This window comes from Hypomesus nipponensis, chromosome 19 (assembly GCF_054491055.1).
Source record: "Hypomesus nipponensis isolate SF chromosome 19, ASM5449105v1, whole genome shotgun sequence".
Lineage (NCBI taxonomy): Eukaryota > Metazoa > Chordata > Actinopteri > Osmeriformes > Osmeridae > Hypomesus > Hypomesus nipponensis.
In genome coordinates, this window is record NC_140379.1 from 3041272 (window position 1) to 3062495 (window position 21224).

A 21224-nucleotide genomic window follows, 5' to 3' on the forward strand; every position below is an offset into this window, starting at 1 on the left:
CATCATTCATACCAAACACAAACTCTAAAAAGACTACTGGATGTTTTTCTCTTCTATGACACCTTGGAAGATGGGGAGAGGTTATGTTCAGGTTAGACCATATATCAAAGGATTAAGAACTTCCTGTGTGAAAACTTAGCGTAATCAGCTTTTTCAGCTTTAAGATTTGTTAGCGAGAGGGGGGTTCAGATGATCGTATGGCAGAACACTGGGGACCAGTAGGCCACATCTGCAGACGAGTGTCTGTTTAATGTCTCAAACGGCTCCAATTAGCTTCTTGGCTAGATCAAAAGCACTTTTGCTTCATCCAGAAAATTCACTTGGGTTTTTTTTCTCTTCCAGAAAACATGAGGAAAGAGAAGCCTCACTAGCCAACTGTAATACAAGGCTAAGAATAGTCGCCTCACAATTGACAAAGATTTGTTGTTCTTTAAAACTACCAGGCGGGTGGACAGGGTGATAAAAATAATCTGAATCGGTTGTAGTCCAGCAGGGGTTTGTAAAACAAGCGAGGCGCACTTAATCACACGTTTTCCTTGGCTCCGTTAATTTTAGTTTGTAGGAAATCGTCAAACACGGTACTTTATGACCTGAACGGGGGAATAAAGTAATGAACCTTGCAGTGTATACATTTGCACCCATGGCAAGGCCAAGTCGTAGAAGCATTTACTGCCAATTTCATTTTTAACTCATTGCTAGTGTCTATTTTTATGACAATAATGAATGTGTGTGCTACTGTTTCTTTTCCATGTCTCCTATCTGAATTTTAGCTGGTACCATGCTCTCCGCCTCAGTCTTCCGTCCTAGCCAATGCTGACCTCTTGTGTACACCTAATCTTCCTATCCAAACATTGATATGCAACACAGATTTAAACTCTTTAAATTCAGCTCATAATTTTCGATTGAAAGTGGTTGTATGTTCTCCGAAACGTGTTGTCCTTTGTGTCGGAGAGCAGTGGATGAAACTGATATTTTCTGCAGGCTTTAGAGTGCATTTGCAACAAATATATATATATATTTTTTTGCAGATCATTCCGGATCATTCATGCTTTGTGTTTGTTGGCATGTGTTTATGCATTATTCATCAAACCAGCTAATCTCAATACCGGTTTGGTTACCATCCTGCGTGTCAACGCCTGAACGCATCAGTGAGTGAGAGAGGAGAAAATAAATTAGGCTTTTTTTTCTAAAGACACAATTATTTATAGACACACTTGGCCTAAATCGAACTACCTTCAACAATCAGTCACAGTTTTATTCTCAAAACAAGTTTCATCCTGTTTCATCACGCTTCACTGATGCAATCCAGTCGCAATCAGGTCAAAAAGTATGTAACACAGGATACAGTGACCCCTGCTGTTCAGGTTTAAGTATTGGTGAATTACTTTAAATTTTATTTTAAAGCTTTCTCCCTTTTAAGTTATGCTTTATTGAGATACTGGCTTCAACACGATATCTGTAACAGGGATTTTCAACATCTCAAAATCAACCATCAATCAAGAACACAATCTTCACAAAATGAGTTTAAAATTCAAAGAATGAAAAATAACACAGAATTGCAAAGTGCACTGAGATATATAAATAGAACCTGTAGTTACACTTGTCTGTTCCTAAAACATATCTTTGTTAAAATAATACATGTAAATGTACTATTATTCATTCATTCAAGGCATCTGAAATTTTGGCTCTTGACTTACAGTACTGTACATTCACAGATATACCGTATTGTATAATAATATTAAATAGAAAATATACACTCATGCCAAACAACTGTTGTTGTCAACATAACAGAACCCTGTGGATTGACACGGGAAAATTGTCTTTCACTCCAAATGCTCCTTGCAAAGAGATCAACACAGGAAGATTATATGCTAAAGGCATGACAAATATCTACAAATCCCTTTGCATGTGCTATGCATTGATCTGGAATAACAAATCCACGAGACTATATGTTCCATTCTGTGTGTGTCTGTGAGTTTGTGTATCTGTGAGTTTGTGTATCTGTGAGTGTGTGTATCTGTGAGTGTGTGTATCTGTGAGTGTGTAGGTGAGTGAATGCCCTGCCCAGAGCCCAGTGAAGAGTAAAAAATTAAAGTGGATATCTGATCAATGCTTATACTATATGAAAAACCGCAATATAAATTTGATATCAAATATATAATAAATCCACTATTTACTGTCTACTAATGTAACTTTATATATACTGTATATACTGTGCATAGACATGCACACATAGAACAGGATCACAACAGGGGCATTGACACTTCTGTTCTCCCTTCTCAAACTCTCTTTTTCGACTTGGTATAGAAGACTCAAGGTCACGGAAGAACCGGGAGTAGATTATGTTGAGGGGGTTTGGCAGGAGCTAAACTTATGGGGAGTGTGGAGGTCACAGGAGATATGGGATATTGCACGTCTCAACTAAAATATGTTTTTTGTGGGTGGCATGGGACCATGTGCAGGACATGGGAACTTGATGTGGGATGCCTCTATAAGCCTGAGACCATGGATAAAGCTTATTCCAACTTCCCCAATGCATCAGCTTTTTCCACCTACAGTCTCAAAGCTTTTCATCTACAGATTAGTCAAACAGTCTGTTAGTAAACTGGTTAGTAAGTTAGTTATTTTGTTCTTTGCCCTAACTTTGAAGAATTAACGTTGAGTACCATTGAATAGGAACCAGTTTTTTGGGGGTTGTTGAAACTTTTGAATAGGAACCATTTTTGTTTGACAAAACATGTCTTTTGAGACATGCCTCCCATAAACCATCATCCACAACCGCGCTGAGAACCGGGTCAGCCGAGATGGTAGCTGGATGCAAGGCAGGAGACTGTGTGTTCACATCTGGGCCTGCTTCACGTGTTGACCGTGTTGGCTGCCTCAAGCAGAGAAGCAAACAGAGAGTCTGCTCTCTTCATCAGCACCTCTGGAGGGTCAAACTCCACAACCTGGGAGACACATGAAGATCAGATCAGACCACCCTTTATGGATTCACAGGCAGAGATAAAACAGTCAAAACAAAGCCAGCGTGTCTGTATTTTCATGTGAATATATACTTGTGTGTGTATATGCGTACATATGTACGTGTGTGTGCCTTGGTATATGCATGTGTGTATGTATTTCTTATGCATATGTCTGCGTACTGCTTATGCAAGCAGGTGTGTGTGTATTACGTTATGCAGGCATTTACCTTGCCATTGTCCAGGACCAGGATGCGGTCACAGTCCAGGACGGTGTTGATGCGGTGGGCGATGGTGAGCATGGTGCAGTGCTGGAAGGCCTCCCTGATGGTATGCTGAATAAGGCTGTCCGTCTCTGAGTCGATGGAGGCCGTCGCTTCATCCAGCAGGATGATCTGAGAGGGGCAGATGACACATGAAACCTCACATGCCCCGCCGGGTCGTTTCAACTTTGAGCGCTGCTGTGTTACACACAGGGTGAATGACATCTGCTGCTGCGTGTGTACGATTGTTGTTTCTGCAGTTCTTTTCTGTCAAGATATGGGTTATCTGGTTGTGTTTGAAATGTATTTATGAATATTCTCAACGTGCACTGAAATAGTGGGTGTTGGAATCATGGAGAGAGCTGAGGGATGTCGTTGGTACTGGTGGATGGGTGAAGATGTGAAGCACACCTTGGAGTTCCTGAGCAGAGCTCTGGCCATGCACATCAGCTGTCTCTCGCCCACCGAGAAGTTCTCTCCGTTCTCCACTACCTCCGACAGCAGCTTCTTAGGCAGCGCGGATATCTGGGAGAGAGCAGGGTGACCACCATCATCCTCACTATCATCCTCACTATCATCCTCACTATCATCCTCACTATCATCCTCATTATCATCCTCACTATCATCTTCACTATCATCCTCACTATCATCATCATCATTATCATCATCCGCATTCTCTATCACCATCATCCTCACTATCATCCTCACTTTCATCCTCATTATCATCCTCACTATCATCCTCATTATCATCCTCACTATCATCCTCAATATCATCCTCGCTATCATCATCACTATCATCCTCACTATCATCCTCACTATCATCATCATCATCATCATCATCATCCGCATTCTCTATCACCATCATCCTCACTATCATCCTCACTTTCATCCTCACTATCATCATCATCATCATTCGCATTCTCTATCACCATCATCCTTATTATCATCCTCACTATCATCCTCACTATCATCCTCATTATCATCTTCACTATCATCATCATCATTCGCATTCTCTATCACCATCATCCTTATCATCATCCTCACTATCATCCTCACTATCATCCTCATTATCATCCTCACTATCATCATCATCATCATCCACATTCTCTATCACCATCATCCTTATCATCATCCTCACTATCATCCTCACTATCATCCTCATTATCATCCTCACTATCATCATCATCATCCGCATTCTCTATCACCATCATCCTCATTATCATCCTCATTATCATCACTGTTGCTCCAGAAGTACAACACAACAAGGCTGGAATCAACCACAGACACAGACAAGTGATAGAAGAACATACCGTGTCTTTAATATACGTCTTCTCCAAGGCAGACCAGATCTCTTCATCGCTGTAGTTGTTGAACGGGTCCAGGTTATATCTACAAGGACAGGTTTACAGAATCAATCACAATAACAAAACAACTCAAATAGAAGATGGATGCATTGCATCGAAAAGAACACACACTTCCAAAGGGTAGAGCTAGTGCCTGCAGGTGTGTAAAAGTAGGTGTGCTGTAGCGTGTGTGTTAGCGTTGTGTTTTTTTGGTTGTTCACAATGTGTGCTTCTTGTTTTAGCTACACACAATGCTTTGGGGCTATCTTGTTGTTATTATCAATGACCTATGCACTTTGTAAAGCTCTCTCTTGCAAGTCGCTTTGGATAAAAGCGTCTGCTAAATGAAAAAATGTAAATGTTAGCATGACCAGGTGTAATGGATGGGCTGTACCTCACGGTGCCTATGAAGAGGACCGGGTCCTGGGGGATAACGGACAGCTTGCTGCGAAGGTCGTCCAGACCAATGGAGCTGGTGTCCACTCCGTCTATGGTGATGGTGCCCGCTGCAGGCTCCACCAGCCTGAACAGAGCCACGCCCAGAGACGACTTCCCTGTGTGGACCGTAGAGACGCGTTACACACAGGTACAGTAGATCCAATACGGCAGGTTTTTTGTGTGGCTGTATTCTTTGAGAATGTTGCATTTATCTTGCAACTGAAAAAACGAATTATTAATTAAAACCCCAATCTGTGATGAGTGATACTGTGTTTTCAATATTGTTACAGGCCGATTTTTTTGCCTTGTAAAAGTGAGGTTTCACAGACACGACACAAGAATAAAAGCCTTACCCGAGCCTGTTCTTCCCACAATGCCGACCTTCTCCTTTGGTCTGATGCTGATTTGTAGTCCGTCGAGCACTATGGGCGTGTTTTCCCTGTACCTCATCTTGTAGTCCTGGAAGCTGATGGCTCCAGCATGGGGCCAGCCCTCAGGGGTATGGACACCTTTTACCCTCTTAGGGGCCTCTGACACACAGCCCTGGAGGGAGGGAGGGAGGGAGGGAGGGAGGGAGGGAGGGAGGGAGGGAGGGAGGGAGGGAGGGAGGGAGGGAGGGAGGGAGGGAGGGAGGGAGGGAGGGAGGGAGGGAGGGAGGGAGGGAGGGAGGGAGGGAGGGAGGGAGGGAGGGAGGGAGGGAGGGAGGGAGGGAGGGAGGGAGGGAGGGAGGGAGGGAGGGAGGGAGGGAGGGAGGGAGTATAAGCGTGGAGAGGAATCTTGATTTGAGACATGTAGCAGATCGGTGCCTGTCTGTCTCTTCTTGACATTTATCAATTGCAACAAGCTTTCTTATCTAAAAGTGACTGTTTCAGGTTTATTTAAAACAAGTACAAACACATCGGAATTCTCGTTCCCGCTCCTCTAAATAGCTTCCCAGTTACCGACCTAACCCCTAATTATATGTTAAATAAACATTCTCATCAAAAGTATATGAAATAAATCAGAATAGACCTGACAGAGTGTGTTGTTGTGAATGAGGACTCACTGTGCTGTACTCCTGCAGTCTCTCCACGGAGGTGAACTTGGCCTCCAGCTCTGTGGACAGCCTCACTACGTACTGGAGCATGCCTGTCAACTAGAGACCAGAGAGAGATGCCTGTCAACTAGAGACCAGAGAGAGATGCCTGTCAACTAGAGACCAGAGAGAGATGCCTGTCAACTAGAGACCAGAGAGAGATGCCTGTCAACTAGAGACCAGAGAGAGATGCCTGTCAACTAGAGACCAGAGAGAGATGCCTGTCAACTAGAGACCAGAGAGAGACGTTAGCAGCGACGAAGAGAGAGACACACAGAGAGAGGAGACACACAGAGACATGGAGAGAGAGTAGACACACAGAGAGAGGGAGAGAGAGAGACAGAGACACAGAGAGAGGGAGAGAGAGAGAGGGAGAGGGACAGAGAGATAGACAGACAGACAGAGAGACAGAGAGAGAGGAGACACAGAGACATGGAGAGAGACACACAAAGACAGACAGAGAGACAGAGAGAGAGAGAGAGAGAGAGAGAGAGAGAGAGAGAGAGAGAGAGAGAGAGAGAGAGACAAAGAGACAGACAGAGACAGACAGAGAGAGAGAGAGAAAGAGAGAGAGAGACAAAGAGACAGACAGAGAGAGACAGACAGAGAGAGAGAAAGAGAGAACCATTTGAACCAGGGAACAAGCACCGGTGTGGAGGGCAGCATTGTATAATATTGTTGAAGTCACTTCCTCACCTCACGAGCAGTGAGGTAACAAGGACAAAAAAGTTATAAAGTTAAGAGACTGTTTTTTTTTTTTTACGAAATGATGACATTGTGCTCATTACGCACATTTACACTGAGTAATTGAGCCCCAAACTAAGTCAAAGCTAAGCTCAAATCCAAAGTCCAGGACATGGCCCCCGTACCTGGATGGTGTAGGACAGGGCAAGGCCCTTCATGGAGGGGCTGATGATGCTGCTGTCGCTGAGCACCACAAACAGAGCCACTACCAAGGTCACGGTGGCCGACAGGAAGTCCAGCCAGAAAGACAGCCAGCGTGTGCCGCAGTTGAACAACAGGAAGTGGTTGCTGTTGGTGTCGCTCATCGTTTGGAACCTGGAAATAACATCGGAATACGGGGACGGGGATGGGTAATAGCTCAGTGCTACAGCATTTGACTTCAGGTCACAAGTTCGAATCTCTGTTAGTGGTCGTCCCACCATTGCACCCTAGACCAGCTCAATGTTCTGTTGAAAACGTTTGTGTTCTTATTTTGTTAATAAATTGCCTTTTTTAGGTGTACACTGTCCCTGGTCATGTGTCGATCTTCAGCTATGCAAGGTCAAACCTCACTCTGAGCCCCTTGGTTGCTACAGTGTCAACATGCAAATATGTGTTGTTTTCTATGTTCCTAGGACAGATTGTGTTAGTTTAGACAAACAGGGAAACAGTACACAGCTGTGGTCTTAAACTCAATCTGACTTCTAATGTAATCCATAATAATGGGGTCAATAGAGTCAATAATTCCTGTGAAAAGCCAGACAAGTCCTCCATAGACAAGTACCTGTCCTCCATTTTATTTTAACGAACAAACGACTTGGTCAAGTAACTGTGACCAGCGTGAAGGGAGGTCTGGGTCTTACTGCTCTATGTACTGCTGTCTCTTGTCGTAGGCGTGGATGGTACTAAGGCCCTGGATGGTGGAGGTGGTGAGGGAGATCCATGGTGAACGGCTGATGTTCTCCATCCTCTTCATCTCTCTAATACTCCTCTGGAACACACTGACGACACACAGAGACACAGGGTAAGGGGACATTCTGTTCACTCGGCTTGGCAACATCTCCTTCAGCGCAAACGTGTTCACAGACACGACGGGGATGACAAAGACGCCGCCATGACGATGGGGGAAGGGTATAGCTCGGGGTTTAGCTCCTGGTGGGGCAATTGATCACACACACAAATCAAGAGGTCACAGGTTCGAATCCCCTTCACGTATATATGTTGCTTTGGATAAAAGCGTCCTTTAAACGAATACGTCATTGCGACGACGGTGATAACGGCGCCCTGAACTCACAACAGGATGAGGGCGAAGATGGCCCCCAGGATACCCACGGCGGCGAGGAGAGGCGGGAAGACGGCAGAGATGGTGCAGATGGTGTAGGTGACGATGAAGAGGAACTGGAGGAAGTTCTCCATGTTGAAGGGAATCACAGTGTCCACCTCGTCCTGGTCCTTGGAGAAGCGGTTCACCAAGCGTCCTGTGGGGGTGGTGTCAAAGAAACTCATGGGGCTGGCTAAGATCTGGAGGACGGGGGAAGCACAGGGAGTTACAATTAGCTTATCTCGTTAATTAGCTTGGCGTACCTTCTGGAGCACTAAGCATCGTTAAGCACTTCTAGTTAAAGGTTATAATACGCTGTTCTTTATTTACTATAGCAAGTTCTGCTTTACTTAATATAACAATTTGTATGTCGGTATGTTAAATGTAAATAAACATTTAACACCAGAATTAGCTTAGCATGAGCTAAATTAGCTTTGTAATTGTTGTCGTTTTAGCGTATCCTCCAGCTTCTCGTACCTTCTTAAACATGTTGTCATGGAGCTTGGAGGAGGCATGGAGGGTGACCTTGACAAAGGAAAAGCCCTTGATGGCGCTCAGCACCAACATGGCCACCACCGTCAGACCGTAGATCATCTGGTAGAAGCTCAGGTCAGGGTTTAGGGAGATGTCTCCCATGTCAGGGTTGGAAATGTTAGCCGTCTGCAAACACAAATAAAAAAGGAGTCACGTGAAGTTGTTTAGGATGTCTTATTTCCACACATCTACGGTGTAAGTCAGATGACAATTACGATGTGTTAACCTGGAGTCCATCTATTCAAGATGTTCAACAGAAGTTCCGCCCCCTCCCAAGATACATTCTAGAATCCCCCACACCTTCTCCACACCCTCCCAAGATACATTCTAGAATCCCCCACACCTTCTCCACACCCTCCCAAGATACATTCTAGAATCCCCCAAACCTTCTCCACACCCTCCCAAGATACATTCTAGAATCCCCCACACCTTCTCCACACCCTCTCAAGCTGTGGTTCCAAGCAGCCCAACTGTTGATGCTGCTGACAAACAGTAAAAACAAGACTTTGAGTGTGTTCTTACCCCAGATCCTTGCCCTAACCAGTAGCTGAGCCACCAGTTGCTGAAGGCAGTGGTCCCCACCAGCAGAATGAAGATCAGCATGACGAATGTCAGCAGGATATACCCTGAGATGATAAGACATGGCTCAGGTATAGTGTTACTGGATGGAAGATATCTGCTGCAGCTAGCACAATGTGGCAAACTCGTACTTCCATCTCTCTAACTGTGTGAATTTGTGTATCAGTGTGTGTGTGTGTGTGTGTGTGTGTGGGTTTATGAGAGTGAGCGAGTGTGAGAGCGTGTGAAATGTGAGTCATTGTGTGGGTGAACGAGTTAGTGAGTGAGTCAGTGTGAGTGAACAAGCAAGTGAGTCAGTGTGAGTGAGTGTGCGAGAGTCAGTGTGAGTGAGTGAACGAGCAAGTGAGTCAGTGTGAGTGAGCGAGTTAGTGAGTGAGTCAGTGTGAGTGAGTGACTGAGTAAGTGAGTGAGTCAGTGTGTGGGTGAGCGAGTTAGTGAGTGAGTCAGTGTGAGTGAACGAGCAAGTGAGTCAGTGTGAGTGAGTGTACGAGCGAGTCAGTGTGTGAGTGAGTGAATCAGTGTGTGAGTCGGACCTCCAGCGGCGAGGCAGTACTGATGATAGGTCTTCCAGGTCACAGATCCTTCCACGGAGCCTTCCTGCTGCACCAGCTGGTCCTTAGACTCTGTAAGAGGAAACAACATTAGAAACCATCAACTGTCGCAGATAAAAAAAATAAAAAAAATGTTGATGGCAAAAACAAAACAAAAAAACGTAAAATGTTACATATAGTGCTTTGAAGGATCTTTGTTAAGACTGTTAAGAGAAAGTGTCTTTTAATGAACCAGTTAATCCGACATTTGGTGCAGGATGTGTAATGAATGTGAACTGTGTATTTCCGTGGCTAGCTTTCTAATGAGGCAAGATGAGAGACAGTGCTTAGTAGTTTGTCGTAGATAAATGTCAAACAGGGAAATATTTATTCAACAGCCTTACACTACTTACCCCTAACCTCAAACCTGGATTCCCCCCTCTTCTCATTGGATTCATCTGACATGTCAAAGGCTGTAGAAAGATGTTGCACACATCAGCATGTCCATAGTGTACAAAACCACGAAAAAGGACATTAAAACGTGTATCCCTCTCAATACCTGGGTTATCCACTCCATTTGTGTTTTCTTCATCAATATCCTTCTTGTGTACTTGAACGGGCTCGGCTGGCTCATTCATCTCCTCATTTTGTGCCTAATTATACAAGACAAACAGAATTATATTACCCTGTTCATATTATGTGTCAGATTTATTGACTAGCCCACATACCTGAGATAAACATATTTTGTGGCTTCAGAACCAACTTTATAACTGCCTGTAGGTTAAAGATTTCATAGGCACCCGGTGATAGTTCACGACGACAAACAAGAGCAACGTAGAGAGATAACGTGAGAACAATGTGTCTTACTTTCGACTGTTCCAGCTGGAAGTTTTTAATGAGCTGTGCGTATCGGCCCATGGCCTTCATCAGAGCCTTGTGTGTCCCCGCCTCCGTTATCTCCCCACTTTCCAGCATTAGGACCTCGTCACAGAACTCCAGGTACTGGTAGGCAGACAGAAAAGTACTGGTATTGGTGGGCAGACAGAAAAGTACTGGTATTGGTGGGCAGACAGAAAAGTACTGGTACTGGTGGGCAGACAGAAATATGGATCACACCAACAACACCGATATTTACAGACACTTTTCCCTAGTTTTTACTGAAACCACCATTTCCAAAACACAGGTCAGCACTACAATTAAAAGCGAATAATACGGAGAAAACGTTTTTTTCGTCCTGGACTCGACATAATTTGACAAGGGAAAAATCCTGCCGACCCAGTAAATCGGTTCAGTTTCTGTAATAAGTTAAACAAACATTAAAGGCACAAGCAGGCAAGTGTGAATCTTCAATTTTCCGGTATCTATTGCTACACCAACAGACCAAGCTTAGTAACCTGAATCTAAGCAAAGCTTTTCCCCCTGTGGGGGGGAAATAGAAAAGACAGCAAGCACAATGATCAAATTCAACCCTACAGAGATATATAAAAGTTACACATTCACACAAGGCACTAAAGTATTTGCTTTAGAGCCCTTCGAACAACCTGACTACAGCAAAACAGTTACTAGGTAAATGTGTGTTGACTGTAAAATACATATTTTTTTAAATGTCTTGGTTAGACAAGAGCTTAAAGTAATTGTCTTGGTCACAGACTACCATGGGAACTTAAGAGGGACAACGTGTCCTACAAGAAAGGAAAACAGGGGATCCTGTCATGGATTACAGTATATTATTAACACCACTCATGTAGAGAGCTAACCCTAACCCTAAACCAAAACATTCTAGAATCCAAATGCAAATGAGGATTCCTTTTCTTCAGTACCTGCAGCTGATGAGTGACCAGAATCACAGACTTCCCCTTCAGCTGCTTCTTAATGCAGTCCTCAAAGATGTGCTTCCCTACGTGAGCGTCCACAGCAGACAGCGGGTCGTCCAGGAGGAAGATGTCCTTGTTGGAGTAGACGGCTCTGGCCAGGCTGATCCTCTGCTTCTGACCTCCAGACAGGTTCAGGCCTCGCTCACCAATCTACGGGAAGTGAGAGAGCATATTCAAAGCGATCTGCAGTATTCAGGCAGAACATGCTGCTTTATAACGGAAAGATCCGCTTTTTTTGCGAGTCAGCAGGTTTGAGGACAAAAAGGCTTAACATTTCTATACACGCTTGACACCATAGTACTAAAGAATAGCAAATATAATTCTCAAGGAAATGCAATACTTTTACCATTGGAAAACCATTGCATAGATGCTCATTGTCGATTTGACAACTGTTTTTGATGCACAGTGACCATGCTAAAAATCCTTACTTCAGTCTTATCTCCATAGGGAAGAATAGCCAGATCTGGTGTCAGGCTACATGCGTGGATAACTGTTTTATACCTGTTTGAAAGACAGAAAGGAACGACAACAAAAAGAAGTTATTGGGTATTTTTTTAAGAAAAGAAAATATATTCTCTACCGAGTGTACTGAAGCATCAAAATCTACAGTACTTCTCAGTCAGCCAAATAGTCATCGACAGTCATATTAAATTGGCAGGCACAATATTGAGATTGCACTGTAACTCCTGTAACAGGGATCTGTCAAAAGAAAGTATGATGAAATAAAGTTAAAGCCTGACCAGGTCAGAATGTTCATTAACCAGAGACCTCTGACGCTCACCTCCATGCTAGATAACAAGCGTGGCACTTTGACATACTAGGCCATGCCTGCCCTCTCATAAAACCAAGAGATAATTTCCAATTAAAAGGAGGCACTAAGGTTAACTCAATAACCAAAGTACTTCAGGAGGCTTATAAAAGAGCTGAGTAAGACCAACTCAAAAACACAGTGGCGTCATTGTATTATTTGTGCCTTGTCATGTCTATGTCAAAGACCATTTCATCCACAAGATACGGTACTGATGCTTCTCATAAACAAGCTAGCTCTCTACTAGAAGTAACCTGTTACATTGTTTCTTCCATCAGTAGCCCCAGTAACCAGTTTTCTTAAAATTGTTAGAAACTTTCAATTCCAGTACTAGGTCCTGTGAAAGGAATAAATAATTGTTCTTGGTATTAATTTCCTTTGTCGTATTGAGATGACATCCTGGGGCTTTCTAATGTCACAAGTGAACAACCACAGGAACAGATACATAATTTGAGTTAGTTAACGTATAGATATAGATATATATATATATAAGAAAAGGTTTGTTTACATTAAAATATGTTTATTTTACCCATATCCTTATTAAGAAAATATAAATGGTTGACAAATTGTATTAAAAAAAAAAAAGATTGTAACCTTTTTTTTTTTTACAAGTCACAGAATGATATTGTTGTATTGTATTAGATTGTATTCGATCTGTGAAAGAATCACACTGATTACCTGTCCTGGTTGAACGGTTCTCCCATCAGGATGTTGTCACGCACTGTACCGTGGAATATCCATGCCTGCTGGGAAACGTAGGCAAACGACCCGTCTGCTGTCACTGAACCACTTTCCAGATGCATCTGAAACAAAGGTCCCCACCAGCAGGATATTCAGATCACATTTGCAGATAATCATTATGGTAAACAAAGGAAATGTTTATAATAATGCTAATAAAATAATAATTAATAATTATTATTATTATCTACACACCTGTTCCAAAATGCTCGATAATAGCGATGTTTTTCCGCTTCCGACATTGCCACATATCCCCAGCAGACTTCCCTTTAAGAGGAAACACAAACATGGTCATCTTTTGTTTACACACAAAACTCACTCCCCCTAATTGACCCTAGCTCCCATCCCATCAGTAATTAACCCTTGAATACACACCTTGGGTAGGTTAAAGGAGATATTCCTCAGGGAGGGTTTGATACTGCCCGATGCATGAGTCCCGTTCTGGGGAATAGGTTCTTCCTCCCCCTCCCTCTGGCCGTCGGCTGGGTCTGGGTTGGTAGACTGGCTCTCAGGTTTGGACCATGACAAAGTAGCCTTCTCCATGACCAATGCTGAGTCTGGGCTTTTTGTACGAATCAGGTAGGATTCTGGATTCTGGACTAGCATGAGTTTCTGTAGTAAGAGTATATATTTTAAAAAAAAGGTACACATACATGCAGTACATGAATCCCTTCTCAGCCACCTATCTTACACTATTAGTGATCCAGTGATGACGGCCATGTCTGAATTACTCAACAAACAAATATGTACATGCCCACACACAAACTATTAGCATATTGACTTCATTACATTGTACAGCATGCCACTGTGCTTTGGAGCATTTGGTGTTACGTAACAACAAATAGATGATGTAACATAGCCTATAAATTATGCAGAACATTGTGAATGAGTCAGCATGCAGCTGTCTATGATAAAACTCACCTTGAGTCTGGCTAGAGACACACTGGCCTCAGCCAAAGCTTTCACTGAGAAGGGGAGCAGGCCTAGAGAAAACCTCATGGAGTTGAAGATGGCAATGATGGCGAAAGCCTGGTTAAACACAACAACACCAGGGGATGACTGAATATACACAGGCTTAAGCATGACTGTACATTTACATTTAGCAGCTGCTTTTATCCAAATTGACATCCAAACTGTGAAGACATAAAAGGTATAGTAGAAGCATAAGGGACAGAAGTGTATGGTTCTACAGTATTTGTGGAATCAGAGTCAAGGAACAGTCTGTGTTTACTAGACATATCGCATAGTAACCACTGGCAAACCACAACCAGCAGACATTCAACAAACATCTCAATGGCCTAAGTATATAGAAACAATGAGATCTCATTTAGAAGGTAGCTGATTAATCAACGGTGAACAAAAATAATAATACTCAAGTATGATAACAACATCTCAACTACAGCAATGACGTCTCGATTACAGTAGTGCCTTGTACAGCTCTGTGCCTGGCATAACGTTATTTAACACGGTCAGGAGTCAAACCGGCAACCTTCTGATTACTAGCCCGATTCCCTAACTGCTCAGCCATCTGACTCTGTGCTATGCTTTGCGTACTTGGCTACATGTTCATTAAAGTCAACAATTAACTTCAAAGTCTGACATTTTAAATGGATGACAGATAAGTACAATCATTTAGCAAGAATGCTCTTTAGCGAATGTACAGTGTACAGTCTGCTTCAGAGGAGGGAAGTGGGACGTACCGCGGACGGGTTGAGGGGCAGGCCGATCACGGTGTGGGTTATGAAGGTGAGGATGGTGGCCAGGGTGGGGATGATGGTGGTGATGGAGGAGTTCACGCTCTGAACGTAACCAGCCTTCTCCAGCAGCTGTCGCTCGCCCTTCCTGATGTCTGGAGATGAGGGAAGAGAAGGTACATCGTCAATTCAGATGGCTGAGCGGTGAGGGAGTCGGTAATCAGAAGGTTGCTGGATCGATTCCCCGCAGTGCCAAATGACATTGTGTCCTTGGGCAAGGCACCTCAGCCCATTTGCCTCGGGGTGAATGTCCCTCGGGGGGAATGTCCCTGTACTTACTGTAAGTCGCTCTGGATAAGAGTGTCTGCTAAATGTAAATGTCATGGACCAATACCATACGCCACAAAAACAGTCTCTTCCCATCCGCTGTTGGCCTCTTCAACAAGGCCAAGGCTTCACACAATGACTTCAAATGTCTTTAAACCCTTTGCAATTTGCACTGCAATACACAATTTATATATTTTGTACCATTTGTATTTTTATATTGTAAATGATGGCAACTTCATATTTTATTGTATATTTTGATTTTGTACAAGATGATATCAACTTCATTGTCCAGAAATACGACAATCAACGTGTTTGGGAGCAGTATTCAATTCCAAAGCCCAGACGTAAAAGTGTGCGTGATTCACCAGAGTCATCTCTGCCTGTACAGTACATGCACAACTGAATATCAAACACTGACCCAAGATCTTCTTATCAAAGGAGGTTTCCCAGGCATACATCTTGATGAGTTTTATGCAGGTGAGAACTTCGTTCATGGTGCGGACACGGTTATCGGTCACCACAACGGCTTTCCTTCTGAAGATGTTGATCAGTCTGGCCATGAAAAACTGCAACCAAACACACAAGTCAGTTCATTGCTGCCTAAGGCAGACCTCCAACTCTACTAATGACACTGCTGTTTCTGCCGACTCATTATGACAAAAGCAGTGTTTGTTTACTTACAATCGATCAACTACTCTATCAGACGGCCAGACACTCGGCCTCTGCTCTGCTCTCAATATGAAACTGAGCACCATATAAAGGTATTTTTATATGTAATATACAAGTATTTGTATATGTAATATATACAATATTTTGTTTTTAAGAAGAAAAAAAAAAATTGGGTTTAAGAAACATTATTTTATAATTTAACAATTTATATATTTGGAAGTTGGAAGTCGCTTTGGATAAAACCGTCTGCTAATTGCATATATGTAATATATATTATGATTTTACACATGACAGTTTTTATTTATGTATGAAACAAATCAACTGTGAATTCTCCAAAATCCTCTACTTCAATGTGCTCTCTGAACAAACCTGAATGGGGATGAATACGAAGTACACCAGGACACCGATGAGGGCAGTGTATCCTAGGATGTAGCAAGCATAGCTGATACAGATTATGAGCAGCACTGGGATACACAACAGGAAGGTGCCAAACACCACCGCCTCAAACATCCGGTAGCCATCGCTGGTCAGCACGTTGATCATCTGTCGGAGGAAAGAGAGGTTTGAGGGAGGACGCGAGATTAAGAATGTTAAGAGCATTTGAGTAGTCAACCATCGACTATTCAGATACCATAACTTGAGAATCTTTTTTAGAAAAATCTGAAATCTTCTGACTGACATCAGATCGATGAATCAGTATTTTATAGGTCATCAGATTACCGTTTGTGAACGAACCTGGTATCAAAATGAATCAATTGATCTAGTACTTTAGAAACGTATATACTGACAGTAACGCAGCTTCCAAACTACCTCTCCCACAGAGATGCTGTTGACCACCCGTAGGGAGATGATCTTGCTGAAGGCCAACATGGAGAAGGCGTTCTTCACTCTGATGGCCGTGCGCAGGTTCACGGCCCACATCAGCGAGGCGAAGAAGGCTTTGCAGAACTCCGAGCAGAACAAGGCCACACACAGACCCACTCCGTGAGTCAGCGTGGAACCATCGGGTTTCTCTGTGTATTTTAAGATCTCGTAGACCAGAACCGACTGGGTGAAGATGTGGAACATGGATTAGCAGCGATACAATTTTAAAGCAAAGCTGTGTTACATTGAATAAAAAAGATCAACTGAACCGACCGAGTTAAACCAAAACACTCAAGAAACTTACTGGGCCGATAAATACAGCAAATGTGAATATGACAGAGATGAAGAAAGACACTAGCAATCTTGTTCTTTGGAATCTCAGGACGACTCGAGTCAAGGAGGCCTTCTCCAAGCCCACTCTAGACACTTCTTCATCCCAAAGCCTTTGAAACCTTAAATCAGAGAAGGTTCATCATTCATACAGTGTCACTCAATAAAGAAACAATCCTCATTTCAACTCGCTTTACTGCCAACGTTATCATTCCATGTCATCATATCATATCACGCTGTCAACGTTATCATTCCAGGACACTCTGTTTTTTTGCTTCTCACGCTATTCGTTTAAATCACTTATCCAAATTATTGCAATAAAATGACCAATACTACAATTCAGATCATCGGTTCACATCACTTGGTTTAGTGTTAGAGTCAATCAATGGTAATTTACCATTTGTTGATGGTTGTCTGCAAATTGACTCTGATTTGACTGTGAATTCACCGATCAAATGTTCTGTTGTTCCGTGAAAACCGTTGTCCTACCTTTTTCCGTTGATGTCGGCTCCGTCGTGGGGAGACAGGGCGAGAGAGCTCCTGTCCAGTCTGTTCCTGAACAGGCTCCACATCATGGGGGTCATCCAGGCGAACGAGGTGAAAGAGAAGAATCCTGCGCTATCCATGGGGTGGGACCTGGACCAACACACGCAACGCCACACGACATTCCAACAGTACACCCAGCGAAATGAATGATTTTAAGAGTCCATAACCAAAACACGTCCATCCATGTCACAATGTGTCCTTTAAAAACATACTGACAATGGAAGGATCCCAGACCGGAAGGCTCTGACGATATGTCTTCTATTATACTTGTAGTAGTTCAAGTATTTTATCTCTTTGTTAAGGCCAGTTTACACAGCCCCCAACAACGTCCAACAAACACCAGACATTCTACTGTTGGCTGTCAGGTTTAGAATGTTTGGAAAGATAACTGTCATTTTCACACTGGCCCAACAAACGCCAACAGGCATATCACACCAGACCAACGCACCCCAACAACTGTTGATGTTTATTTGGCAAGTGTGAACAGCCCTTAATGTGTGTGTCTCTCATCTGCTTACTTTAAGCCGAAGCGGAAAGGCATCAATGTCTGAAGACTCCTGTGGTACTTGTTGCGTTGAGGAGGTGGTTCTTCGTCCCTGTAGTCCAGGGAGGGAAGCCCCTCAGGCAGGGACTCGATGGTGGCGTTGGATGCATTCTTCCACTGGATGCTCTCGCTTCTGTTACGCTGTGCGTAGAGAGAAGGACAGGACAGGGAGGAAGACATAGAGAGGGGTTCAGAGCACAAGTTGCGAAAAGTCGTCTTGTGTCATTACGGTGTGCTGTTTAACCTTGAGCTTATAGAAGAAGGATTGACGGGCAGCACCAAGGCAGAATAACGGACATTTGGCAATATGAGAGAGACACAGTGACATGGAGACAGATAAAAGGGAAGACACTTAGACGGGAACCAGAATGGGATTTATTCGCCATGAAAGTTTGCACAGACAAGGAATTTGCTTTGGCAGGAAGGTGCAAACAGTAAACATATAGGAATCTTAAACTTAAATGTGTAGTCTAACTATACTAAGGATACATAAACTAGCAAAACTAAGTGGAATATAATTAAAATAAAATATACAATAAAGTAAAATGAGTGAGGAGTGTTGGAGTGGAGGAAGCTTGTGGGTTCTACTTACAAAGGAGAGCCCTGTGATGTTTTCCTTATCTCCCGATATTTGATATACACCCTTCATTTTGTCTGGTGTCTAGGAAATCAAAGTAAAGCAAAAAAAATAAAAAAATTACCGACTTAAATACATAAAGCCTATTATTAGTGAAATGTCACATTTTAAAAGTCACATGAAAAGCAGAAGAGACCGAATCTTTCCAAATCAAAAGTCAGCAGATAACACCATTGAAACTTGTTAGACCGGCAAATATCCAAAAGTTCCTGTAGTATTCTTTAAACAGATTTGAAATACAGAGCAGGCTAAGAATACCTTGTATTTCTGGTAAGAGATGAGAGAGTTGCAAGTTAGACGACCAACTGATACAAAATCCAAATACTTATAACCGCACCAACGTGCTCCAGTTGCACATGCTGACAGTTACATCACAGAAACGTTGTGCCGCTCAAAGGTTAGCTTGTGCAGGGGTCTCTGTAGCACCTGCGCTACCAGCTGCCACAAGTAAACAGATTTTTACATATAATAAATCATCTTAACAGAATACCCTTAGACCACACACTGGTAAAAAAATAATGTTTGGCTATTTATAGCTTTCGTATTATGTTACGGGTCCATTAAGTTGGCTGTTGAATATTTAATCAAAGTTATTAAAAAATATTAACCCCATGGTATAGGTCCACACTAGTTTTGTCAACATTGTTTATTTTAAATTAGTAATACCTGTTTTTAAACAGACTTTGTTTAAAGTACAAGTTATTAAAAAGATAACAGTGTCCACCTTGTCAACTTTGTATCAACATCACAATCGCCTGAATAATGTGAATTAAGCCTAGCTCTATGTTGACTGATCAACTGTTGTCAAACGTCTGTCTAGAACTCGGTTTGTATCGTGGCCTAATTTGATTTACCAACAAATTCAGCTTTACAGTAGCAGATAGCTAATATAGTAGGCTACTTGTAGTTCCAAGTTAGTTTAAAGTCTCATAACCTGAGATTCCCTAACTGGAATGATTGATTGATTGATTATTTGGCCTAGCTTGTTAAGAGCCTGCAAACGATTGCAAGTTAAGCAAATAAACTTCCATAGCACTTTTAGAAGATGAAAGAAAATGTACAGTAGCCTATATACATAGCTAGCATTAAACCCCAATACTTTCACGATTCAAACGAAACAGGCGATGAAATGTGGAGTACTGTAGCCTACAGTAGCATCCAACGGCCAAAGTTACCTGATTCATTCTCTCATCTCCGTTGTTACAGTGTCTAACAAGCTTTCATAAAACAGTGAGGGACACAACCAGGTTTTGTTTTAAATTCGATTTGGGCACTAATACAGTAGTTTAGACAATGACCGCTCTCATTTCGCAACATTGTACTGAACTTTTCTCAATGTCACTATGCACGTCGCACAGCGACGCCAATCGCTTAGTAACCCACATCTGGCAACTAATACCGCATTGTTCATTAATAGCCGACTGTTAATTAATGTAGCCGACTGTCGTGCAGAACAATCCCAAACGTTCTCAAGCATGGCAAACAAATACATAAACACTTGATTTCTTCCAGTATGGACATGAAAGGAGAAATCGATCACCAGTACTGAAAGGTAGGTACTCACCCTATATCTCAGAAACACTGGTGGTTTTGAGACTAACAATCGACAAGAAAGCCACTGGTAGTTAAATGCCACAGTCGGGTGCTTAGGTTTGTTTTCAAATGTGGGTGGGACAGATTTATATATATATATATATATATATATATATATATATATATATATATATATATATATATATATATATATATATATAGATGTAGATAGATAGAAAAATAATAGAGGATTTGGCCTTAAATATTGTTTTCTTGATAACAAGTGTGTGTGTGTGTGTGTGTAGGGGGGGGGGGGGGGGGATTCTGTGGTTCTGTGGTTTTAGAGACTCTAACACCAACTTTCCTCCTGGAAAGTGTCAGTTAAGGACAATAGCTGCCATGTTAGCTTGCAGGAAACTCTCTGAGCTTAGTGACAACAGTGGACAAAGGGTGCATTCCCTGCAGGGGGTTTGTCGTTTGTGTGATATTGTGCCACGTAGGAAGACGGCATGCAGTGCCACAGGACAAGGAAGGGACCAGGCTCGAGGTTTCTGTGAAACAAGCAGTAGCGTTGTGATTCCTTCTGGCCACAGTCTACTGCCACAGACCAAATTAGTCCTCTTGATTACTGGCACCAAGCAATTAAGGTCACAATGCAATTTGAAGCAATGTAGTTCTGCAAAATGCAGTAGAATATCTAAAACTGTGGAATTCATCCACAAAAACGTGAGATTTTCTCAGCAATTTTCCTGCCATGACATGTATTCCAGTTTACCTCAGTTGTTTGTGTCTGGGTCTTCATTTGGAATAACATTCATACACATTCTATCACAATCCTGTACTCTAATTGCATGTAATCATGTTTCATCACCTGACTGCAAACCAGACACAATC

At 42.6% G+C, this 21224-nt stretch overlaps 1 protein-coding gene across 2 annotated transcripts; it reads right to left on the reverse strand.

Annotated features, from left to right (window-relative positions):
• Positions 1-1234: 1234 nt before the first annotated feature.
• Positions 1235-20123, reverse strand: abcc12 (ATP-binding cassette, sub-family C (CFTR/MRP), member 12). Of its 2 annotated transcripts, none has more exons than XM_084682196.1 (31): positions 19973-20123; positions 18753-18821; positions 18135-18301; positions 17560-17706; positions 17045-17192; positions 16687-16923; positions 16246-16419; positions 15626-15773; positions 14887-15035; positions 14108-14215; positions 13562-13798; positions 13382-13453; positions 13127-13251; positions 12069-12141; positions 11587-11790; positions 10634-10768; positions 10326-10419; positions 10180-10239; positions 9770-9859; positions 9180-9283; positions 8601-8783; positions 8097-8323; positions 7666-7803; positions 6949-7138; positions 6050-6139; positions 5358-5547; positions 4961-5120; positions 4534-4612; positions 3635-3748; positions 3191-3355; positions 1235-2948 (listed from the first exon to the last, which is right to left on the reverse strand). In XM_084682196.1, exons 1-31 carry the CDS (start codon positions 19979-19981, stop codon positions 2856-2858), a joined length of 4179 nt encoding a protein of 1392 aa, XP_084538322.1. In that variant the 5' UTR covers positions 19982-20123; the 3' UTR covers positions 1235-2855. The 2 variants fall into 2 exon arrangements, with proteins under 2 accessions (XP_084538322.1, XP_084538323.1); XM_084682197.1 differs by lacking the exon at positions 19973-20123 and adding an exon at positions 19056-19131.
• Positions 20124-21224: the final 1101 nt, after the last annotated feature.